Source organism: Mobula birostris, chromosome X (assembly GCF_030028105.1).
Source record: "Mobula birostris isolate sMobBir1 chromosome X, sMobBir1.hap1, whole genome shotgun sequence".
NCBI lineage: Eukaryota > Metazoa > Chordata > Chondrichthyes > Myliobatiformes > Myliobatidae > Mobula > Mobula birostris.
The window spans coordinates 63,314,666-63,341,040 of NC_092402.1; the positions used below are offsets into that span (position 1 = coordinate 63,314,666).

The window sequence follows — 26,375 nt, forward strand, 5'->3', positions numbered from 1 at the left end:
GGCCTAATGCTTCTCAGTGTTCACTCTCCAGAGGAAAGAGTCTCAGTCTATTCAGTCTTCCCAGATAGCTATAACTTCTCTTATGGTATTATCCTTTGTTACTTTTCCTTGCAGTGCCTTCATTAGAGGAGTTGGGGCTGTGTAAAAAGAGCTACATTTTAATCAGGAGGGCGATCGAGATTTCAAAGGCAGAGTTTTGCAGCAGTTTCTCTGAGTTGAGAGGCGACCAACCTGCAAGAGCCAGTGCGTAAAAAGAGCTATCTTTCAGTCTGGTCCGCGTTCATGATTTAAAAGCAGAGCTTTGCGCCAGTTTTCACTGAGTTGGGCAATCTACGTCAGGGCTGCATAAAAAGAGCTACCTTTTAATCAGGGGGCGATCGAGATTTCAAAAGCAGAGTTTCGTAACAGTTTCTCTGAGTTGAGCCACCAACCTGTAAGGGAGATTCATTAGAAAGGGCCAATAAAAATAATTCAAGTGCAAGCACAGCGGCCATCCTTTTGGAGTGTGACAGTGTTTAGAGTGGCTTTGGCTTAACCGGCTTAGGAGAGATCGGGCTTGGGTGAGATAAAGAATCTCACCTGTTCATTCCTGATCTGTTAGGGCATAGTAGTTTAGTGAGAATGGCTCCAGCGACAGTGTTCTGTACTCTGTGTGGGATGTGGGAAGTCTGGGAGACCTCCAGCCTCCCACAGAAACAGATCTGCACCAGGTGCACCGAGTTGTAGCTCCTCAGAGAATGTATTAAGGAACTGGAGTTGCAGCACGATGACCTTCAACTCATCCGAGAGACTAAGGGAGGTGATAGACAGGGACTACAGGGAGGTAGTCACCCCTAGGTTGCAGGAGTGACTGTCAGGAGAAGGATGGGAAGTGAACAGCCAGCGCAGAGTACACCTGTGGCCGATCCCCTCAATATTAAATATATAACTTTAGATACTATTGAGGGGGATGACTTACCGAGGGGGGAGTGGGGGGAGCCATAGTGATCGTGTCTCCGGCACTGAGTCCGGTGCTGTGGCTCAGAAGAGCAGGGAGGTGGAGAGGAGTGAGGCATTGATAGGAGATTCCTTAGTCAGAGGAACAGAGACAAGGCTCTGTGGAGACACCCAGATGGTATGTTGCCTCCCTGGTGCCAGGATCAGGGATGTCTCTGATCGGCTCTACAGCATTCCCACGGGCAAGGGTGAGCAGCTAGAGCCTTGGTACATATTTTCACCAGTGACATAGGTAGACAAGGTGAGGAGGTCCTGAAGAGAGATTTTAGGTGAGCTAGGTAGAAGGTTGAGAAAAGGACCCCCAGGGTAGTAATCTCTAGATTGCTGCCTGTGCCACATGCCAGTGACGGTAAGGATAGGATGATCTGGCAGGTGAATGGGTGACTGAGGAACTGGTGCAGAGGGCAGGGGTTCAGATTTATGAATCATTGGAATATTTTCTGGGGAAGGTATGACCTGTACAGAAGAGAATGGGTTACACCTGAACCTGAGGGGGTCCAATATCCTTGCGGGCAGGTTGGCTAGAGTTGTTCGGGTGGGTTAGCTTCTTTCCAACTGTGATAAGACTGCTGAACGGATTCTGACCCGGATCTGGGCCGTACCCTCCAAATATCTGGACCTGCCTCTCGGTTTTTTCGCACTACCTTACTTTCCCTTTTCTATTTTCTATTTATGATTTATAATTTAAATTTTTAATATTTACTATTGATTTGTACTCCAAGGAGCGTGAAGCACAGAATCAAATATCGCTGCGATGATTGTACGTTCTAGTTTCAATTGTTTGGTGACAATAAAGTATAAAGTATAAGTAATGGCTTTGTTGCAGAGGTTGGAGATGATATGAAGATAGGTGAAGGGGCATGTAGCATTGAGGAGGTAGAGAGGCTACAGAAGGACTTAGATTTGGAGAATGGGCAAAGACGTGGCAGATAGAATACAGTGTCAAGTGTATGCTCATGCACTTTGATAGAAGAAATAAAAGGGTAGACTATTTTCTAAATGGAAAGGAAAATTCAAAAATCTGAGGTGCAAAGGGACTTGAGGTTCCTTGTGCAGGATTCTCTAAATGTAAAATTAGTTGTGGGGAAGGCAAAGGCGATGTTGGCATACACTTAGAGAGGACTAGAATATAAAACCAAAGATACAATGTTGAGGCTTTATAAAGCACTGGTGAGGCTTCACTTGGAGTATTGTGTTAAGACTGGAAGAAGCTGCAGAAGATCGTGAACACAGCCCAGCACATCACACAAACCAATCTTCCGTCCTTGGACTCACTTTACACCGCACACTGTTGGAGCAGTGCTGCCAGGATAATCAAGGACACGACCCACCCAGCCAACACACGTTTCGTTCCCCTTCCCTCCGGGAGAAGGCTCAGGAGCTTGAAGACTCGTATGGCCAGAGTTGGGAACAGCTTCTCTCCAACTGTGATAAGACTGCTGAACGGATCCTGACCCAGATCTGGGCCGTCCCTCCAAATATCCGGACCTGCCTCTCGGTTTTTTTTTGCACTACCTTACTTTCCATTTTTCTATTTTCTATTTATGATTTATAATTTAAATTTTTAATATATACTAATTTTAACTATTTTTAATATTTTTAATATTTACTATCGATTTGTAATCCAGGGAGTGTGAAGCGCAGAATCAAATATCGCTGTGATGATTGTACGTTCTAGTATCAATTGTTTGGCGACAATAAAGTATAAAGTTTAAACTAATTTGGCAGGGGGATGAGAACCAGAGTGATAGTGCTGAATATGAGATAGTTGGTTTACAGAGGCAATGTGTAGTCAGACTCCTAGCAAGGAGAGGCTGATGATAGGGCAAAACTGCAGTCAACAGGATGAGTTGCAATGTAAAAGGCAGACAAAATCAAAAGGGGCCAATACAGGACTAAAGGTGTTATACTTAAATGCACGCAGTATATGGAATAAGGTAGATGAACTTGTAGCACTGTCACAGACTGGCATGTATGACGTTGTAGGTATCACCTAATCATGGCTGAAAGAAGATTATAGCTGGGAGCTATTAGAAGGACAGGCAGAAAGGCAGAGGGGCTGGTGTTGCTCTGTTGGAAAAAAATGAAATCAAATCACTAAAAAGAGGTGACAGGATCGGAAGATATTTAATCATTGTGGATAGAACTAAGGAACTGCAAAGGTAACAGGACTCTGACAGGAGATATATACAGACCCCCAAACAGTAAAAAGCATGTGGTCTACAAATTACAATGGGAGACGGAAAATATGCCAAAAGAGCAATATTGCAATAGTCATGGGGGATTTCAATATGCAGGTAGATTGGGAAAATCAGGTTGGCGTTGGAGGCCAGGAGGGGGATTTTCTAGAGTGCCTATGAGATGGCTTTTTGGAGCAGCTCATGGGTGAGCCCACGAGGGGATCAGCTATTCTGGATTGGGTGTTGTGCAATGAACTGGAATTGATTAGCGAGTTTAAGGTAAAATAACCCATGGGGATAAGTGATCATACCATGATTGAATTCACCCTGATATTTGAGAAGGAGAAGCTAAAGTCATATGTATCAATATTACAGTGGAGTAAAGGGAATTACAGAAGCATGAGAGAGGAGTTGGCCAGAATTGATTGGAAAAGAACACTGGCAGGGATGATGGCAGAGCAGCAGTGGTTGGAATTTCTGGAAGCAATTCAGAAGCCACATGATATATACATCCCAAAGAGGAAGAAGTATCCTAAAGGAAAGATGACACTACCATGGCTAACAACAGAAGTCAAAGCCAACATAAAAGCCAAAGAGGGGGCATATACAAAAGTAAGCTAACCAATAATATTAAAGAGGGTACCAAAAGAGAGGGAAGATAATAGAGCAAAAATTAATGGGAAGTTAGAGGATTGGGAAGTTTTTAAATACCAACAGAAGTCAACTAAAAAGTAATTAAGAAGGTAAAGATGGAATATGAAAGCAAGCTAGCCAATAATATTAAAGAGGATACCAAAAGTTTCTTCAGATACATAAAGTGTAAAAGAGAAGTGAGCGTGGATATCGGACCACTGGAAAACGATGCTGGAGAGGAAGTAACAGGGGACAAGAAAATAGAGGACGAACTGAATAAGTATTTTGCATCCATCTTCACTGTGGAAGACACTAGTGGTATGGTGGAAGTTCCAAGTGTCTGGGGTCAGGAAGTGTGTGAAATTACCATTACTAGGGAGAATGTTCTTGGGAAACTGAAAGATCTGAGGGTAGATAAGTCACCTGGACCAGATGGTATACACAGAGCTCTGAAAGAGGTGACTGAAGAGATTGTGGAGGCATTAGTAATGATCGTTCAAGAATCACTAGATTCTGACATGGTTCCGGAGAAATGGAAAATTGCAAATGTCACTCTGCTCTTCAAGAAGAGAGAGAGGCAGATGAAAGGAAATTGTATGCTGGTTAGTCTGACCTCAGTGATTGGGATGACATTGGAGTCAATTGTTGAGGATGTGGTTTCAGGGTACTTGGAGGCACATGATAAAATAGGTCATAGTCAGTATGGTTTCCTCAAGGGAAAATCTTGCCTGACAAATCTGTTGGAATTCTTTGAAGAAATAACAAGTGGGATAGACAAAGGAGAATCTGTTGAAGTGCATTTGGATTTTCAGAAGGCCTTTGACAAGGTGCTACATATGAGACTGCTTAACAAGCTATGAGCCTATGGTATTAGAGGGAAGATTCTAGCATGGATAAACCAGTGGCTGACTGGCAGGAGACTAAGAGTTGCCTGCTGGTGACTAGTGGTGTTCCACAGGGGTCTGTGTTGGGATCAATTCTTTTTATGTTATATATCAATGATGTGGATGATGGAATTGATGAGTTTGTTGCAAAGTTTGCAGACAATATGAAGATAGGTGGAGGAGCGGGCTACAGAAGGACTTAGACAGATTAAGAGCATGGACAAAGAAATGGTAGATGGAATACACTGTCAGGAAGTGTATGGTCATGTACTTTGGAAGAAGAAATGAAAAGGATGACTATTTTCTAAATGGAGAGAAAATACACAAAGCTGAGGTGCAAAGGGTCTTGGGAGTCCTTGTACAGGATTCCTTAAAGGTTAATTTGTAGGCTGAATCTGTGGTAAGGAAAGCAAATGTGATGTTAGCATTCATTTCAAGAGGACTAGAATATAAAAGCAAGGATGTAATATTGAGACTTTATAAAACATTGGATGAGGCCTCACCTGGAGTATTGTGAGCAGTTTTGGGTCCCTTATCTTAGAAAGGATGTGCTGAAACTGGAGAGGGTTCAAAGGAGATTCACAAAACTGATTCCAGGTTTGAATAGCCTGTATGAAGATTGTTTGATGGATCTGGGACTGTATACACTGGAATCCAGAAGAATGAGGGGTGACCTTATTGAAACATATTGAATGGTGAAAGGCCTCGATAGAGTGGATGTGGAGAGAATGTTTACCATGGTGGGGAGTCTAAGACCAGAGGACACAGCCTTAGAATAGAGAAGCGTCCTTTTAGAATAGAGATGAGGAGGAATTTCTTTAGCCAGAGAGCGGTGAATCTATGAAATTCATTGCCACAGACAGCTGTGCAGGCCAAGGCAGTGGGTACATTTAAGGCAGAGGTTGATAGATTCTTGATTGGTTAGGGCACGAAAGGATATGGGGAGAAGCCTGGAGATTGGGGCTGGGAAGAAGAATGGATCAGCTATGATGAAATGGTGGAGCAGACTCGATGGGCCAAATAGCCTAATTCTGCTCCTGTATCTTATGTTCTTTATCTCCTATGTATCAGATGGGTAGTTAATTTGATACAAGTATCTGTCTCGTTTGGCTATTCCAGATAACAATTAGGAGTTAGATACACTGGCATAATTTGTATGCCCGACTAGTTAAAGGTGGCTATCTCTATCGTATGTCAGTGATCCAGGTAGCTTTTTATGATCATCTGACAGCTTCATGATTACTTTTATTATTACCAGTTTCAATTAGTTTTAAATCACTAAGAATTCATTTTTCAAACACCAGTGGTAAGGTTTGAACTCATTTAGCTAGATTATGACTGCCTAATAATGTATACCCTATTTCATTCTCAGTGTAAGCTGTTCAACAATTCTCAAAGGTTCAAGTATTTCAGAGCTTACATTTGATTATCTCCTCGATAATTAGAGACAACGAGTGAGGATCCTTTGTCGTGCCCTTACATGGCTTTTCTTCCTACCATTGCTTATAGACCTGGATGTCCCAGCACTTATAGCCTCTACCTGAAACTGAAAGCAGCACAACCCTTGTGTGCACGTTTGATGGTGAAGTTGGGATTGCTATGGAAAAAATGGAGAGCAGTGAACTCAGAGGGTGTGAGGTTAAAATAGGTGAGAGGAAGGGTGAAGTCGAGATGGTTGATGTGTTATCGGTAAAGACGAAAAGATCCAGAGGGGGAAGAAGATCGAGAAGTGTGTCCAAGAAGAGGAGGAGGGTTGAAGATGGCAGAAGGGGTCATTGGTGTGGGGGGGGGGGAATTCCTGTCAAAGAAGAAGAGCTCAGTGCAAACTCACTGAGGCATAAGCACAGGGAGACAAAGGTAAGTCCTTTGTTGAGCACAGAATATTCTGCCGCAGAGAGAATGGTGAAGACGTGGCATGGATTGGAGCTAGGATTGGGCGTGGAGTGGGTCAGAGCAGAGAAGAAGGTTCAGGGTGGAAAGAAGACGGAGGCTCAGAGGAATGAAAGGAAGATGAGGGGTAGAGGAGACACTGAGAGACTTTGGTGTGGATGGAGGTAAGTTGTTGTGGAAGAAAAGGAGCTGTGGCAGTGAGAAAGGTCTCGGCCTAGAAGAGGTTGGGACCAAGGTTGGAGTTGGAGCCAGAGCAGAAGAACTGGAGCTGGCAGGGTTTGCAGTATGGAGGCGGCCGGGGCCAAAGTCCACCTGTCTGTCTCTAAATCAACCACATGAACATCATGAGGCAGGCAGTAAGGTTGAGCATTATTTACTAGTTTCACATTTGATACTACTACTCTTGATGACAATTAACCTCTCTTAGAACAGTTGTTGATGGAGTTTCTTTTGTGCCCTGGAAGTGTTTTATTCCTGTAAAAAGGTATAGAGTCAGTTTTATCTTGCTTGATCTTCGGCAGTGTTGAGAAATGTTTCTCTATTCACAGGAATGTGGGCATCACTGGCAAGATCAGCATTTAATGCCTGCCCCAAATAGCTTCTGAACTGAGAGATTTGCTGGGTCTGCAATCCAAATATTGTATTCCACCTTGTTGCAAATACACGACTATCCTTAAGAGGAAGAATCATACATTGAGATTGAAATTTTAAAGAGGCTGAAATTTCCCCCAAATAAAGAATGGTGTCACTGCAATCACCTTGAAATATTTACTTGAATCAATGGCCTTAAAGGCAAAGCAAGAATAGCTCCTGGGAGTCTGCTGCAGATTTCCCTTGTCCGCATGTTACAGGAGACTTGTTCATATTACTCCCCTTTGAAGATGTGATCAGTGTCATTCTCATACAAACTGCAAGCAAAAGAGCAGTTTATCTGGCTGGCCCTTGCATAACCTTAACTGCACTGCCACAACACTTCAGCTTGACAGAAACAGATTAACTACCTGGCTCCTGCTTCTATTGCCTCAGTAGACTCTTTTACAAAATATAAGGAACAGTTGCACCCAGTCTGGTTTGAAAAGAGGCTTAGTGTCATTTTTGGAGGCAGAACAGGAACTGTATAATAAAGAGAGTGTGCCAGTTATCACAGTGACGGATGGTGAACAGATTATATAAAATTAGACAAACTGATACAATAATCTGAACAATCACTTGTTTTTCTTTCACTGACCACTCTGCGACAGATGTTATTTAAAATGCACTGAGCCTTATGACCGATGTTTTGCTGCGGAATTCATCGCTGTTCTTTCGCACAGAACCCTTTGGCTAATTAAGGGTTGAAGTGATACTCTCTGGGAACGGTGCACAGTCAAGGTATCTGTGCAAACAGCTATTGTTTGCTTTGCTCTTTCTCGACCAATGGTCTCAGTCAGGTTAGCAACTCTTTTAGACAAGAGAATAAATCAGGTGCTGGGTTTGCAGAAGAAAATAGCACCCTGATGCAGCATCCATGTAAAAGTTTTTCACAGGTACATCTGAGCAGGGAAGAGAATCTTATACAGCTCACCTTCACAGCTTCCACTACATCGCTCATAAGCTTCAGATGAAACTTTCACCAACTCTCCCAAATTTGCTGGTGAAGTCAGACCAGACAAGATATGCATTCTATGGAAGAAGCTGGCATGAAACTGCAAGCAAAATGAAAGAAATCAAACTATGCTGAATTTCAGATAAAAATGCACAGATTTTATCAGACTGTTATTGCCACAAGCATGCACAAGTGGACCCATGTCCTCGTCATGTGCCCCTTCTTTATATGAAAGAGTTTGTAAGTTGAGGTGAAGGAAGCTGATAATAAAGTTTTAAACTATCACCTTGAGTATGCCATCATCATCATGTGCCATGTCATATGACGTGGGCAATCACGGTCTTTCCATGACCATCATTGTTCTTGGCAAATTTTTCGAGAGAAGTGGTTTGCCATTGTCTTCTTCTGGGCAGTATCTTTACAAGGTGGGTGACACAAGCCATTATCAATACTCTTCAGAGCTTGTCTGGCTGACGTCAGTGGTCACAGAACTTTTTGTATACAGTGTGCTGCACATGTAAAATAAAATCTGTAAAGTGAAGATGCTTTCAAAAATAATGAAATGAGAAGTTTCTAAATATCAAAAAATTACTATAAAGAGCAGTAAATAATAAAAACTAATTCAAATCAATATGTGGTGTCACCGCTCATTGCCTTTAAAACTGCATCAATTCTCTCATGCAGTTTTATAAGAAAATATGCTGGTAGTTTGTTCCAAGCTTCTTGGAGAACTTGCCACAGTTCTTCTGTAGACTTTGGCTGTCTCGCTTGCTTCTGTCTCTCCAGGTAATCACAGGCAGCCTTGATAGTGTTGAGATCAGGTCTCTGTGGAAGTCATACCATCTGAAACCATATAAATAACCTAGGGTGCCTGAGACTGCTGCACAGTACTGTAGTTCAGAATGCTTGTCAAAGGCACAGCCTAAGTCCAGATATGATGGAGAGCCTTAACGATGAAGAAAGGCAGGGTGCATAGCGGGGGAGTAAGGCTAAAGGTATGATGAAAGACACTGTTGCTAAGTATGGTAAACTGGTGAGAAGCTCAATAACTTTCACGCATAAGGCAGTCCAGAGTATATCAATGGCATCTTCAGAAGAGGCCTCCAAATCCACAGAATCATACAGTGATGAAAGGAGGCCACTCATTCTTTCATGTCTGTCAGCAATTTGAATGAGCTGTCCAATTCGTCTCATTGTCTCCTCCTCTTAACCTATACGGTAGAAAATAAAATGAATAGTTGCACCTAGTCTGATTTGGAAACAGTTTAGTTATTTTTAGAGAAAGAAGTAAGTTGACATATGGACTGTATAATAAAGAGTGTCTGACAGGTATCACGGTGAATCAGTAGCCACCACTCTTTGAGGGCAGTGGATCCCACACCATGATTATTTGTCTCTCAAAAGAAGCCGCTTGTCACATGTTTCATTCAGCTCTTGAAGCCTACAACCTGACCCTAATAAAAGTTAATTTAGAGGCGCATGGGAATTAAATACCCTTTCGCAAACAGGAGTCAATGGTTGCCTCGGTGATTCTGTCTTCAGAGATAGCCAGATCTCAGAAATGCAGGGATGGTTAGCTCTTTCTATTGGCAACACTGGCCCTGTGCTGGTACCAGATGAGGCTCCTGAAGCCACATAGGCTGAGCAGCTGGAGTAGTACAGGGTTTCTCTGGCCCACGAGAATCACCCTCTTGTCCTACCACACAGAGTCCTGCCAGCAGTGGGTTGCAAACTGGCCTTGAAGAATTGACTATCGCAACTTGAGAGCAGCAACCAAGATACTCAAGCATGTTTAAGGATTTAAATGGCACCTGAGTAAGCACACAACGGGAAAACAAAAAAAAAAACAGAAACAAAGATCTGAATGTGTGCATCACATTCATAACCTCAGGAGAGCCAACTAGCACACAGCAAGCTCCCGCAAACAGCACCAGGATAATGACCAGGCCATCTGTTTTAGCAATATTCAGTAAGGAATAAATTTTGGCTGAGACCCTAGAGACAACTTCTGTGCCCTTCCTCAAACTAACACCACAGGAGCCTTTTATATCCAAGGCAAGGAAGTAACTAGGATTCTTTGTGACAGTGAAGTGTCAGCCTGGATATTTGTGCTCAAGTTTCTGAAGAGGGAGCTGAACCCCCAACTCAGAGGCGTACAGATTGCCCATTGAGCCATGGCAGCCATAGGAAGATGAGCATGAGCTGAAATGGCTCATGTTTATGATTTGCATTCTACAGAACTTTATCTGTAAGCCTCAAACTGAGCATACTCTGAGAGGAATAAAGTCAGGTACTCTAACAATTTAAATCTTCATTCTTTTATTGAAAATATCCCACAAAAGTACATTTTAAACACAAACGGAGAAGAACCTGGCATTCTCTGCTTAGAAATGTCTGATCTCAAGTCTTTCTGAAGGAAGAACAGGTGATTTTAAGGGAAATAAATTCATGGTGTGCATGCATGGGGACAGGGACTTTGCGTTATCTCTGACTTCCTTCAGTGGCTTACTACAGTCCTTCCTGGGTCATCTTGGTGGCAGAAGTCACAATACTTGCAATGTAATTCAATTATTCTGCTGTCTCATTCTAGGTATCACACTGAAAAGTATTGTTAGGTTGCCACAAGCATGGAAATATTGTCTTATTGGGTCAAATGCATGTCAATTTTCACAAAATTGATATAGCACAGAGAAAGACCATTTAGTCCTTTGAGTTTGTGCTACCACTTAGAGAAAATTCTAGAACTCATCCCACTCCTCGACTCATTCCCCGTAACCTTACACATTATGTTCACAGTAAGCACATTTCCAGTTCTGTGTTGGAAAAGTGGGCCTTCATCAAAACATTGAATTTTATTTTTGTCCTGTCATTCAAGTTTCCATTGACTCACAAATCCGTATCGTTATACTGCCCTTTACCGAAGAATCTGGTCTATAAGCACAATCAGCAATCGAGGCAGAATGGCAGAAAATCAGGTGGACAATGCCACCCTACCAACTGTTGGCTTCTTGACAGAAAACACCATATTGAGCGTGTTCTTCACTACCAATAAAATTTGGGCAAAGTCGAAGCTCCTTCCCCAAATTCCATCCCCAAGAAAACAATGACTTTGTACTTGTAGACCACAGGAATCTGTAGTCTCAACCTCCACAGGCTACTGAGTGGCTCGACTTTAGGCACTGAAAACCCAAAATGCTTTGAGCCCTAATCCTGTTCATTTGTCGCAAGCTCTAAGTCATCACCAGCTGATTGCAGGCAGTGAAAGAATAAATGATGAACTTGCATTTCTATAGTGCCTTGCACATCCCTTTCAGAACATCTCAGTCACTTCCCAAACCAATGAAGTACTTTTGAAGTCCAGTCAACATTGCAATATAAGAAACATGGCAGCTGACTTGCACAAACAAAAAAATGCAAGGTGTTAATGATCAAACAATTTCCCCTTTGGCTCCTCACACTTTCTCCACACTCAAGGTGCAGCTATGGACACCCGCATGGGCCCCAGTTATTCCTGCCTTTTCACAGTCCATGCTCCAATCATTCACTGGTGATGCTCCACAACTCTTCCTGCTCTACACTGATGACTGCATTGGCGCTGCTTCATGCACCCATTCTGAGCTCATCAATTTCATCAACTTTTCCTCCAACATCCACCCAATAACATTGTCACACCTATCTTATTCCTCAATTCAACTCATAAAGCTTCACTGGACGAGTTCTCCAGTCTGTCCTGACAGAGCACTGCTGTGACATTTTCCCTGACTAGTAGTGTCACCCCTCCCCCTTCAATCCTTCCCACTCTATGGCGTCTGACATCTGAAACAAAAGAAGCCAGGAATATTCCTGCCCCTCCTGCAACCAAGTCTCACAAATGGCTACAATGTCATATTTCCATGTGCTCATCCACACCCTAAGCTCTTCCGCCTTTCCTACAATACTCCTTGCAGTGAAAGATACGCAGCTCACAACGCTACTCCCACCATGCTCAACCTTTTGATTCCTGACTTTGTACGTGGGCATAGCTATCTGTTCTGGTGTTCTGGCTCCCTTCTTCCTGCAACTCTAGTTTAAACCGCCCGTGCAGGACTAGCAAACCTTCCTGCTCATCTCTGGGAACCTGACTGGGCACAAAACCCAGCAAATAATTTAAAAATTGGAGAATAGAAGATCGAGAAGAACAGTAGGACAAGGCATGGGCAGCCACTTGGGCCCCAAATATGCCTGCCTTTTTGTTGGCTATGTAGAACAGTCCATGCTCCAATCATTCACTGGTGATGCTCCACAACTCTTCCGGCACTACACTGATGACTGCATTGGTGCTGCTTCATGCACGAATGCTGAGCTCATCAATTTCATCAACTTTTCCTTCAACATCCACCCTGCCCTTAAATTCACTTGGTCCATTTCTGACACCTCCTTCCACCCCCTCTCGATTTCTGGAGATAAACTGTCTACCAGCATACTTTATAAACCTACCGATTCCCACGGTTATCTTAGCTAAATCTCTTCTCACCCTGTCTCCTGTAAAAATGCTAGTTGCTTTTCTCAGTTCCTTTGTCTCCAACACATCTGTTTCCAGGATGAGGCTTTCTTTTCCAAGACATCAGAGATATCCCCCTACTTCAAAGAATGGAGTTTCCCTTCCTCCACCATTGATGCCGCCTTCACCTGCGTCTCCCACATTTCCCAAATATCTGCACTCACCCCATCTTCCCGTCAATTTAACAGGAATAGTGTTCCTCTTGTCCTCACCTACCACCCCGTGAACCTCTGCATCCAATACATCATTCTCCACAACATCCACCAGCTCCAAAAGGATCCCATTACCAAACACATCTTTACCTCCCTCCAATATCCGCTTTCCACAGTTATTGCTCCTTCTGTGATTCCCTTGTCCATTCATCCCTTCTCACTAATCTCCTTCCTGGCACTTATCCTTGCAGGCAGCATTAAGTGCTACACCTGCCCATTCACCCCTTCCCTCACCTCCATTCAGGGCCCCAAACAGTCCTTCCAGGTGAGGCAACACTTCACCTGCAAATCTGCTGGAGTTGTCTATTGTATCCAATGCTCCTGATGCAACCTCCTCTACATTGGCAAGACTCTTGTAAATTGGGGGACTGCTTCGCTGAGCACCTCTGCTTCATTCACCGAAAATGGAATTTCCTGGTGGCTAAACATTTTAATTCCACTCCTCATTCTCATTCTGATGTGTCAGTCCATGGCCTCCTCTTCTGCCACAGTGGGGCCACTCTCAGGTTGGAGGAGCGACACCTCATACTCCATCTGGGTAGCCTCCAACCTGATGGCATGAACATTGATTTCTCCTTCTGGTAATTTTTTTTTTAACCCACCCCCTTCCCTCTTTTTCTATTCTCCACTCTTACCTCTTCTCGTCTACTTATTACCTCCTCCTGGTGCCCTCCTTGCTTTTCTCCCAGGGTCCACTCTCCTCTACTGTAAGATTCTTTCTTCTCCAGCCCTTCCCCTTTCCCACCCACCTGGCTTCACCTATTACTTTTTAGCTATTTTCCTTCTCCTCCTCCTTCACAATCTTATTCTATCATCTTCCCCCTTCCTTTCCAGTCCTGAAGAGGGGTCTCGGCCTGAAACAGCAACTGTTTATTCACTTCCACAGATGTTGCCTGACCTGCTGAGTTCCTCCAGTATTTTGTGTGTGTTGCTTTGAACTTCCAGCATCTGCAGAATTTCTTGTGTTAATGATCAGATAATCTACTTTAGAAAATCTGGCTGGGGGATTAACCTGGGATAGGGCACTGGTGATAACTTTAAGAGCACCATGGGATCGTCTATGTCCACTTGAGAGGCTAGACTTGACCTCTGAACAACAGCTCATCCAAAAGACAGCACTTCTGACAATGCAGCAAATCTTCAGTGCTACACTAGATAGTCAGCCTAGGTTTTTGTGTGCTTAAATCTTTGAGTGGAACTTGACACCAGTGACATTCCAGATCACCTGCTGCCGTGTTGGCCCCTTCTGCTCTCAAAAGAAAATTTGTAGCTTCATCTCTCCAAGTGCTAGTGGATGGCTCAGCTGTAGAATGACAAACCCTTGCACTTCAAAATGTTCTGTACTCAATCCAGTTCATTTGTCACAAGCTATATGGTGCGATTTCAAAGTTATTTCCAGCACCACTGCAAAGGAATTAAACAGACTTTCATCCAATTTATGAGGACCTTGCTTTTGCATTCTTTCAAAATATTGTTTACCATATAAACTGGCAAGTTACAGTCCATTGCCATCATTATCCAGGGTGATAAATGCCCATTGGTGTAGCAGGTAGAATCTCATGTCTGTGTTCAGTGCTTGATAATGTAATGCTTTCATGCAAAAAATAACAAAACGCCACTTTCTCTGCTACATCTCTATGCTAAAGCAATTTCTGTTTGGGTTGAGCAAACTAATTTATCTAGCAGGCTCGGAAAATAACTGTGTGAGAGAAAAATATTATTAAAAAGGCAAATTAATCAATTTATTGCAGAAATGTTAGCAGTATCCTTAAAATAATGTAGGAATGATTTTTACTTTCCTCCTTGTGTTTAAGTTCCATTGCTTTCTCTATGCCTGTATGGCTTTTTCTGTGACTGTCGCTTTCTTTCATACATCTCTTACTTTCTCATAATCTACTGTATGTTTTTTAATCAATTTTCAAAATGTACTTCTTCCATAAAATTTCTAAAATATGTAAATACATACTGTTAAAGTCAGCAGTTTGATAACTAGTAATGTTATTCCATTCATGCACACTAGCAGATCATCAGTTATTTAGAAATTCACAGCTAATAATTCATGCTGTTTCCCATTGAGACCCAACATTTTTTTCAAAAACAATAACTGCTGTATCTGTTGCTCCATCTCCTTTCCCCTCTCTCCCTTACTCTCTTTCTGGCACTGTTTCATTTCTTTGACTGCTTCTCTCATTCTCTTTCTCTTGCTCTAATTCTCTTTTTTTAATTTGCTTTCCTCTTTCTTTCAGTCTGTCTGATACTCCCGTGCCTCTCTGTGACCGTCTCTAACTTTCTGCCTCCCTCTCTGTTTCTCCCCGTGTTGTCTTTACTCTGTCTCTCTCTCACTCAGTCTCTATATATCCATCTCATTGTTTCTCTCTGACCCAGTGTTGCTTTCTCCTGTCTCTGTCTTTCTAGGATTATCCCCTAATCCCGTCCAACAGAACATTCCAGGACAGATAGGTTGCAAACTACTATTGCAGCAGGTACCAGGGACAGAAAGTTTGTGAGTTCCACCTTCTATAGTGAGTTTGTGAGTTCTTTCCACTTTCTTTCCCCAACTTTGCATTTGTTAAGCATTTAAACATCCAACGCAATAATAGCAAGTTAAAAAGAAAGGAAGCAAAATAAAGGGAAATCAGAATAATTGTGCCTTGAAAGATTTAAGTAGAGGAGCAAAGAGAAGAATGAATTAACTTAGATGATTTCCTTGTGGTAACTATTTCCAATCTGTTCTTCTTTGCAGATAATACAAATTGATAGCAATTACCTAGACACTCACTCTGTAACCCTACCGACTTAAAAGGAACCTACCTGGCATGTGTACCATCCGACAGTTACAGTTTTCAACCAAGTACCGAGTTTCACAGTCAATTCTGCAAGCAGTGATGCTGTACGTGTCAAAGAAGTCTGAGTCCATTGGGGTGGATTTGCAGTCACCCCAGGGTGGAGGCAAGTAGATGAGCTGAGAGAAAAAGCAGAAACGTAGACGATCATTTAGAAAGATGTTTTACAAAATTATGATCGACTTTGTGTGGATTGGATACCTCCAGATTCCTTTTCGTTAAACACTAATATTCAAGAGCTTTTTGAAGAGGCAGTGGAAGACAGGATCAAAATGTGCAAACCAGTGTTACTTGTGTGTGGGATTTAAGTGGTGCTAAATCACAGATGGAGAGGTTGTAATTTTGAAAATGGAATTGGACAAATACTTAAGGGGGAAGAACATTCCAGGGCAAGAGGAAAATTGTGTGGGGATGAGATTGACCAAAGAGCTAGCATGGGCTTAATGGGTCAAATGGCCTTCTTGCTGTAAGATTTTTTGATTCAATGAAAAGGACACCAACCGAAAACATTTCTCTTTCAAAGCAACATGACTTATTTAGTTACTATGCCTTCCTTCAGGTCTGTTTGGAGACAGACCATCTCAAGGGTGCCAATACAGGGATTTGAATTGATCACCTTGATCTGTGTGGAGTGAGGCGCTTTGAGATCCCAAATGCTGTGCAAGGAGATCTCATAGAAACTGCTTGGATGAGTCAAACTGAGCTTAACTTGCACGGTTTCAGTTCTCCTTGAATGAATAACCTGTCATCCAGTGCCCAGGCGATCTTGGGGAAAATGTACCATTGGTTCCTTGGCTTTTGGGGCTTCAGAAAAGTACAAGGCAACACCATACAACATAAGTGGAGAAACAGAGGGATTTTGGAGTCCACATCCATAGATCCCTCAAAGTTACTACACAACGTGATAGGGTGCTTAAGAAGGCGTATGGGTTTTGTTGGTTGGGGGGATTGAGTTCAAGCGCCGTGAGGCAATGTTGCATCTCTGTAAAACCCTGGTTAAACAACATTTCTGGTCGCCTCATTATAGGAAGGATGTGGAAGCATTAGAGAGCGTGCAAAGGAGACTTATCAGGATGCCGTCTGGACTACAGGGCATGCCTTAAAGGCTGAGCAAGCTAGGGTGTTTCTCTTTGGAGCAAAGGAGGATGAGAAGAGCAACACACATAAAAATTGCTGGGAAACGCAGCCAGGCAGCATCTATAGGAAGAGGTACAGTCCACGTTTCGGGCCGAGACCCTTCATCAGGACTAACTGAAAGAAGAGCTAGTAAGAGATTTGAAAGTGGGAGGGGGAGGGGGAGATGTGAAATGATAGGAGAAGACAGGAGGGGGAGGGTTGGAGCTAAGAGCTGGACAGTTGATTGGCAAAAGGGATATGAGAGGATCATGGGACAGGAGGCCCAGGGAGAAAGAAAGGGGGAGGGGGGAAAGCCCAGAGGATGGGCAAGGGGTATAGTGAGAGGGACACTATACTCCTTTCGTCCTGGAATGAAAAGCCTCATCCTGAGAGCAGATAGGGCGGAACTCTGCTCCGCCTAGTGGAATTAGTCCTTACTTTTAATAATTTCTCCTTTAGCTCCTCCCACTTCCTCCAAACTAAAGGTGTAGCCATGGGCACCCGTATGGGTCCTAGCTATGCCTGCCTTTTTGTTGGCTTTGTGGAACAATCTATGTTCCAAACCTATTCTGGTATCTGTTCCCCACTTTTCCTTTGCTACATTGACGACTGCATTGGCGCTGCTTCCTGCATGCACGCTGAGCTCGTTGACTTAATTAACTTTGCCTCCAACTTTCACCCCGCCCTCAAGTTTACCTGGTCCATTTCCGACACCTCCCTCCCCTTTCTTGATCTTTCTGTCTCTATCTGTGGAGACAGCTTATCTACTGATGTCTACTATAAGCCTACGGTCTCTCACAGCTACCTGGACTATTCCTCTTCTCACCCTGTCCCTTGCAAAAATGCCATCCCCTTCTCGCAATTCCTCCGTCTCTGCTGCATCTGCTCTCAGGATGAGGCTTTTCATTCCAGGATGAAGGAGATGTCCTCCTTTTTTAAAGAAAGGGGCTTCCCTTCCTCCACCATCAACTCTGCTCTCAAACGCATCTCTCCCATTTCACGCACATCTGCTCTCACCCCATCCTCTCGCCACCCCACTAGGAATAGGGTTCCCCTTGTCCTAACCTACCACCTCACCAGCCTCTGGGTCCAAAATATAATTCTCTGTAACTTCCGCCACCTCCAAGCACATCTTTCCCTCCCCGCCTGTCTCCTTTCCACAGGGATTGCTCCCTACGCAACTCCCTTGTCCATTCGTCCCCCCATCCCTTCCCACCGATCTCCCCCCCTGCCCCCCGGCACTTATCCTTGTAAGCAGAACAAGTGCTACACATGCCCTTACACTTTCTCCCTTACCACCATTCAGGGCCCCAGACAGTCCTTCCAGGTGAGGCGACACTTCACCTGTGAGTCGGCTGGGGTGATATACTGCATCCGGTGCTCCCGATGCGGCCTTCTATATATTGGCGAGACCCGACGCAGACTGGGAGACCGCTTTGCTGAACACCTACGCTCTGTCTGCCAGAGAAAGCAGGATCTCCCAGTGGCCACACATTTTAATTCCACGTCCCATTACCATTCTGATATGTCTATCCATAGCCTCCTCTACTGTAAAGATGAAGCCACATTCAGGATGGAGGAACAACACCTTATATTCCATCTGGGTAGCCTCCAACCTGATGGCATGAACATTGACTTCTCAAACTTCCGCTAATGCCCCACCTCCTCCTCGTACCCCATCCGTTATTTATTTATTTATTTATTTACACACATTCTTTTTCTCTCTCTCCTTTTTCTCCCTCTGTCCCTCTGACTATACCCCTTGCCCATCCTCTGGGCTTTTCCCCCCTCCCCCTTTTCTTTCTCCCATCCCATGATCCTCTCATATCCCTTTTGCCAATCACCTGTCCAGCTCTTGGCTCCATCCCTCCCCCTCCTGTCTTCTCCTATCATTTTGGATCTCCCCCTCCCCCTCCCACTTTCAAATCTCTTACTATCTCTTCTTTCAGTTAGCCCTGACAAAGGGTCTTGGCCCGAAACGTCGACTGCACCTCTTCCTAGAGATGCTCCCTGGCCTGCTGCATTCACCAGCAATTTTTATGTGTGTTGCTTGAAATTTCAGCATCTGCAGACTTCCTCGTGTTTGAGGATGAGAGGAGGCTTGATTGAGGTGTAAATGATGGTAAGAAACATACATAAATAGAGTGGACAGCCAGCACCTTTTTCCCAGGGCAGCAATAGTTAATTTCAGGAGATTGGAGGAAAATACAGGAGGGATGTCAGAGGTAATTTTTTTTTACACTGTGATTGGTAAGTGTATGAAAAGTACTACTGTGGGTGGTGTTCGAGGCTGATACACAGAGGACATTTGAGAGATTCTCAGTTAGGTACATGGATGAACGAAAAACATAGGGTTATGAACAGTGTAGGGGGGACTGCACTAAAATGATCAGAGTAGGTTGAAGTGTTGGCACAACATTGTGGGCTGAAAGGCCTGTACTGCTCTATGCTCTATTAACAGCTGAGCAGCTGAACTGTTTTTCGTTAATTGTGTGGTGCTTCCAGTTACAGCATCAATGTGACATCTGTACTGGAATGCAGAGAGCACACTCACATATACAATATACTGTGATGGTCTAGAGGTATTCAGAGTCAGTAAGAGCTTTCATAGCTGAGATGAAACTGAAGTTTGTCCTTGGTTGTTTGCACACAATATGCAAAGTAGTGTTTGTGTGATTTGGTTCTGTTGTAGGCAAGTAGAGCAGAATCATTGTTGAAAGATACAGCATGTAAAGAGATCATTTGGCCCATCGTGTTGTAGGCAATTCTTTTGAAAGCCATCCAATTAGTTCCACTCCCCCGCTCTATCCCCATAGCCTTGTAAATGTTTCCTTTTGAATTATAGATGCCTTTCCTCTTTTAAAGTTGCAAACTGAATCTGCTTCCTCTGCATTTGTGCTCCAGGTCACAACAACATTAATCTTTCTAAGTATTCCATTCGCCTTTCCTCTGGTCATAAATCTGTATTTGCTGGTTAACAGTTCTACCACCACTGAAAACAATTTCTCCTTATTTACACTATCAAAGCCTTTCATAATACTGAACACTTCTACCCACTTCCCCTCCACTAACCTATTAAAACATCTTTTAACTTCTCTAGTTCAAAGAGAACAATCTCAGCTGCTTTGGCTTTTCCATGCTTACCTTTGGTGTTAACCTGGTGAAAGTCCTCTCATTTATGGTGCCCAGAATTAGGCAAAAGAGTCTCGCTGGGACTCAGTTAGTGATTTATAAAAAATTAGCAGATCTTACAACTCACGTTCTATTTTTCCCTGCATCCCATTTAACATTGCATTAGTAACTGTTTGCATGCTTCCTTTCAATCTTTCTTTCAAGATCTATCAGCTCTCTGGATGCATTTCGATTTTCCAGGTCTGCCTATTTCCCCAGTCTATCCAGCTCTTCTTTTTGTCCCTTTATCAGTATTTATTATATTTCTACGTTTTCCAAAGTATATCTCTCCCGTACGATGCAAAGAGAGGGAACACTAGAAAAACTCAAAGCAATTCGATCACCATTTCTGGAGAGAGAAATAGAATTAATGTTTCAACTCAATGGCCTTTCATCAGAATTCCAATATGATACAAGCAATGAAAATTAAGAGATGTTTTGGCATATTGAGTGAAGTATATTTTCCTAAAGGGTAACATTTACAAATTAAATATAAAAATATCATATCTAACAATAAAAAGGAAACCCTGGAAATTTTCATTTTAGTATCAACAGTGGTAAATGTGTGAAACAGATGAACTGAAAGACCAGTGGAAGAAGAAACCTTATTGGGTTTTAAAAAGGAATTAAACTAATGAGATTTGGGATTATTGGGAATGCAATAGACAGGTAGGTTGGGAGGGCTAAAGGTCTCCTGGTTGAAACTGAGTTCAGATTCTCAGCGCCAATTATCCTTCATTTTGATGAGTGAACACCCTTTCCATCCTCCCAAAGGTCAATTCTCAGAATGAAATTCTTTGAGAGGTTTGATGCACGTGCACTGATTGCCTTGACAGGCTCATTAAACATAAAGAGCAGAAAATGGTAGTGGCATGCAGCAGGTGAGTCAAAAAACCTTGGTTCACAGTTTAGGTGGGGAGCTTTGGAAAGGTCAAACCCTGACAGATGCGCAGTGGTGCACCATGTTGGAGTAACATCTCATGAGCAAAAGCATTTTGTCCAGGGGAAAGCTAATGTGTTTATGTTGCTGAAGCTCAGTGCTTTCACTGACAACAGCTTGAGCCGGAGCACACAGAAGTGACTTAGTACAAAGCTCTTAAGAGTTTTCAAATTAAGTAGCCGATATCAACAAGAGTCATAGTGTGATCTTGGTTCCTCATACCCGCTGTTCTTGACAGGACACAAATGTTTGAAATCCAGGTGGCACTCCGAAACCCAGCTGGTCAATAAATGGTGGTTCATTCTGACCATGGATCTGAACCTTTATACCAGCTTCAAAGGAGGTTTCATCTGTGTGAAGAAACAGATAGACATTAACACCACATTAGTAAGCTCCTGAGCTGTCATTGGCACCCACTAAAGCTAATGGCAACAAACCAGCTGCTAGAAGAATTTAGCTGGTTAAGCAGTGTATGTGGGAGGAAAGGGATTGTTACTGTTTCATCTACTGAGTGGAGAGGGAAGATACCCAGGATAAAGAAGAGAGTGGGCACAGTACGATAGGTGTCAGTAGGTGATAGGTGGACCGTGGAGAGGTGAAGGATTATGGGCAGATTTATGGATAGAGAAGGGATGGAGTTGGGAGACAGAGGCAGGTCGATGATATATGGAAGTAGACCAAGAAAAGGTAGATGGAAACAGGTTGGGCGGCGGGGGTGGGGGCTGTAAAAGGGAAGATACCCAAGACTGTGATACGCAGGAACATAAACACTAGTGCTGGAATCTGATAATATGATGGATATTCACTTTCCAGGGTCCAAGAGGCTTATTATCAACCTCAGCTTTCTCGCACAGCAGCATGACCTTTCTAAAGGATAGCATTGTTTGTGACAAAGTTAAACTTCTAACCAATATTTCTTGCTCAGCTCCTGTTTATTTAAACAAATAAACAAATATTTCTTGCTCAGCTCCTGTAAACAAATAAACAGTGAGATTCTGCAGGCCCATGTTTAATTAACATAAAACAATGGGGTTACATTAATTGGGCTGCATCAAACCAGACAACACTGGCTAAGTTATTAGCACCATTGTGACTGAATTCAAGGAAGCTTGTAGACCAGACTGATTTTGTCACTTAGCACATCAAACATGGTCACAGGTATAGTTGATCAATCAATGGTCAGGATATTTGTGTACTCAGAGAGTCAGCTCTCACAGCATTAGTTTTGGGTGTCTAGGATCTCCATCCCCAGAAGATTTTAGACCATCTGCGTGAATTATTTTACCTCAGCAAAAGTATCTGAAAAACATTACATGCAGATAATGTCAACTAGTAGCTACCAGTATAAATATTAGAAAGCATTGGGGATTGTTGGGAATGACAAGGAGAATGATGGGAAGGACTAGAATTCATTCCTCAACTTTCAGTTTCTGCAACTCGTTGTTATGTTCTTTTAGTTCATCAAAAATGTACCTATGTTTGGAAATCCTTTGTAGTTTATATATCTTTTGTAATCCAGAAATCTTTCATTAAATCAGAAATCCTTTGTGAGTGTTAAATGTGTGTTAAGAATTGTTTGTCTAAAATTAAATATGTATCATTAAAATAAAATAAACCATGTTTAAACTCCTTTGTTAGCTGTAAGTACCTCCTCCTCAGTGGGATGGGAGGAGCAACCACTCAAGCAGTGGGTATTGGCAACTAGACTGCTCTGCAGAGACTCGACAGTCTTTGAAGAGTAGGTTGATACAGTATAACCTCCCTATAGTGAGGGTACATATAGATACCTACATTGGATAGGGTGTCAAATCTTATTTGAATTTAGTTCTTTGCAGATAGTGTACCCAATAACTAAGGAAGGTGATAATGGACACCATTAGGGGAAACCTGGAGGACTAGGGCAATTTCCTTGTCAGACAATTCTTAATACTCGCATCATTTACAACGGTATCGTTCAAAAATTAAACCCACACATTCAGTGCCAGCATTGCACAGAAAATATTGCAGGTACTGCGCAGTGATCAAAAGATTCCACTTCACATTGTCAGAAGCAACCAGTTTGGCTGGTACATGTGAGGATGGGGATCCAGAAAAGAAAATACTTGATCCAGCCTGATGCTAGAATTGCTGAGGTCTTTCTTCTATATTCTCTCAGGTTCTATTTCTCCTCATGACACCCAATGGGAAACATCATTATGCTTTCAACAGATCAACACCCAAAGTACACTTCTCTCAGTGGTTGCTAGGTAACTGACTATTTTGTCCATTTTGCATGGAGCTATAGCTCCCTGTTTTTTGAGCGCACACAGTTAGACCAGGTTTCAATCACAATTTATACATAGAAAACAATTTGATACATTATGTGATGTAACATAAGAAACATAAAATGCTGTAAAGTGGATATCACAGTATTTTCTATGGAATACAACCCATTTGGGTCATGCATGGGATCTGGTGTTACCGGCAAGGTCAGCATCTGCTGTCCATTCCTAATTACCCTTGAGAAGGTGGAGGTGAGCTGCCTCTTTGAACTGTTGGATTAACTTTATGTTTCCTTGACTGCAGACATGGACGGTGTATACCTTATTATACAGTATGCATATTTGTAATTTTTCCATCTTATAGTCAAGTATAATATACAGTATATGTATCAGTTTTATTTCACTATTTTTTTAACGTGTTACACAGTAGAAATAATACATTTTTCATTGAGCCCATTGGGATTAAAGGGATTAGGAAATATATATGCACTTGCACTCTGGCTCCAGCCACAAACCCGCCAAAGTTCCTGACACCCAACCCATGACTCTAGCCATAAACTCTGAACCAATGAGTGAGCCAGATGCCAGACAACCAGTATTGCTGAACTTTCAAATGCTGAATTATTGAAGTTTATTGTATTATGAGAAATATATCTAACTGTATTATACAAGGGTTGAAACCATGTTTTATGGTATCATAGGCTGTCAGGCTGTTCCAGGTCAGTGGGTTCCGTGACTGGATTGAGTTGGTACAAGGGCTTGTCAGTCAGAAGGCCCAGAGTTCGAGCCTTAAAATATCATACAGAGGGAATTCATATTCACATTAATGTGATTACTACAAATATTGGAGTATTTATATTGGTAAATAATATATAAATGCAGTTTATACACTGTAGTTCATCATATAATACACTGTATAATTCATGAAAACAATATCCAGAGCGTATTTATTTCTTGCAAATCCTCTAGGTCTCAAACATTCTGAGAAGACTACAGTACTGTTAGGTTATCCTTCAATGCCATGATCATTATTCTTTCCCAAGGTCACATAATTTATAATGTGTGTCCTCCAGCAACAAGGTAAAAAAAAAAAATACAAAAAGCCAACAGTAGGTTTAAGGTAGAAGTTCCATCCTGGGATTTTTTTAAATGAGGTACAGGTTGTGATGGCCTCCACTAAATACTAGAGTATGGGTCAGCCCTTGAGCTTGCTGGCTGCCTGTTGTACTCCTAATATTTGGTGAGTATAACAAGCAGCCAATACTCCTGCATCTGTTTAGCACCATTGATCCAAGGTGGAATCCTGTTACTTTCAGAACCTTTGCTCTGACAGCTTGTACCATACAGTGACCACTCAATTGAACAACTGTCTGCTAAAGACACAAGAGACTGCAGATACCAGAGTCTGGAACAAAAAACAAATTCTGGAGAAACCTATTGGGTCAGGCAGCATCTGTGGGGGCAGAGGGATGGTCAACATTTTGGGTTGAGACCCCGCATCAGGACCAATGGTTCTATTGTCCTGATGCAGGGTCCCAACCTGAAACATTAACCATCCCTCTGCCCCTACAGATACTGCCTGATCCACTGAGCTCCTCCAGAATTTGTTTTGTTTCTATTATTTGATTTTTATCTTTATTAATTAAGAAAGGCACAGGGTAGTCTTAGGTAAGGAGGAATCCTGTTACCTTAAGCTAAAGTTGCACTGTGAGCTCTGCACATATGTTCTGCAATGATATGAAATAACAACTTTAATGTTGCAAAAACCCTCAATTTGATGACAAGCCATATGAGGAGATATTAGGACCAGTGACTGTTTCAAAGTAGTAGATTTGGAAGGGTGAATAGAGGAAGAGAGGTTTAAGCTGGGAATTCCAGAGCTCAGGCTCTAAGCAGATTAAGGCAAAGGCATTAATGGTGGAGCATTTAAATTCAGGGATGAGCAAAAGGGCAGAAACCTGGTGGATGGGAGAGTATTAAAGTAGGAATATAAGTCATGAGCCTGGGCCTTACCTAACGGTGGAACATAAATGCAACTTCGTTCAGGTGGCGGTTCTTCACTGGGACTCTACCATATCATCAATATAATGCCAGCTTTCATTCCATCACAACCTAGCCACCACTGGAACTGAGCTCTGCACCACATGCATCAAATACGCAGGCACGTAGCTCCTTTGTCACAAATCTCAGAAAAAGATGCAGCCAACTATATAACTGCTGACCGAGCATTGACTTCACTGGCAGAATTAGATTATTCCTTTATTTAGTCACAACTGGCATCTGAAATGTGACTACAACCTTGATAGCCCATAATTTGTGAGCTAAGAAAGGAAGCATTGATTAAGGTTGAATCAACCTTGGAAAGGATTACAAGCTATTTTTGGTCAGGCTTTCTGTGCACTTCAGCTGAAATTATGACTCAATGTAAACTCAAGTCCCAATTTCCCATCCTGAGAATGTCCTGCCATCATCCCCTAGAATTTCACCCAGATATGGGAAAATGCTGGCACCAAGGATGGAACCATAAAAACACAGCAAATAGGCACTAGATTCAAGACCCAAACACAGCTGGCTTTGGCATTCCTGGAAAATACTGGAGTGCCATCAACTGTATCAGAACATCAATGGGTTGACCCTCACATCACATCAATGGAAGATCAAAGACATGTAACTTAAACTTTCAACCAATTCAGTGAAGCAAGTGGAGTCTGCAGTCCTTCAGAGTAGCAACAGACCACTAATTGCCTCTGGTGTGGAGAATTAAATGATGGTGTTGTGCTCCTGAGCATAATGCCAATGAAAGGAGTGGAGAGAGTCATAGATTCTGACAATTGTACAACACAAAAGCAGGCCAACCAGGTCGAATCTCATCATCAAATACAAAGCTATACTGGTCCCAGTTCATAACACCTGGTCCCTACCTTTCCATACATTGACAATTCAAGTGCTTGCCTGAATATTTAATTATTCTGAGAGTCTTTGCCTCCACCTCTCCCTCAGGCAGTATGTTTCAGATTCCACCCACCTCTCTGGAGGAAAATGTTTTTCTTCAAGTCTGCTCTAAATCCCATACCCAATGCATGCCCTGTAGCTATGAGAAGTTTCCTACTATCTACCCTTCATA

The 26,375-nt window shown here is 42.6% G+C and overlaps 1 protein-coding gene across 2 annotated transcripts in view; it reads right to left on the reverse strand.

Moving 5' to 3' along the window:
• Positions 1–26,375, reverse strand: part of asic1b (acid-sensing (proton-gated) ion channel 1b) — a 928,708-nt gene that overhangs the window by 86,216 nt on the left and 816,117 nt on the right. For both annotated transcript variants that reach the window (XM_072248709.1, XM_072248708.1), the window contains exons 3-4: positions 21,213–21,340; positions 15,732–15,882 (exon numbers count right to left, since the gene is read on the reverse strand). In XM_072248709.1, coding sequence (XP_072104810.1) covers positions 15,732–15,882; positions 21,213–21,340 — 279 coding nt within the window. The remainder of the gene's footprint in view (positions 1–15,731; positions 15,883–21,212; positions 21,341–26,375) is intronic.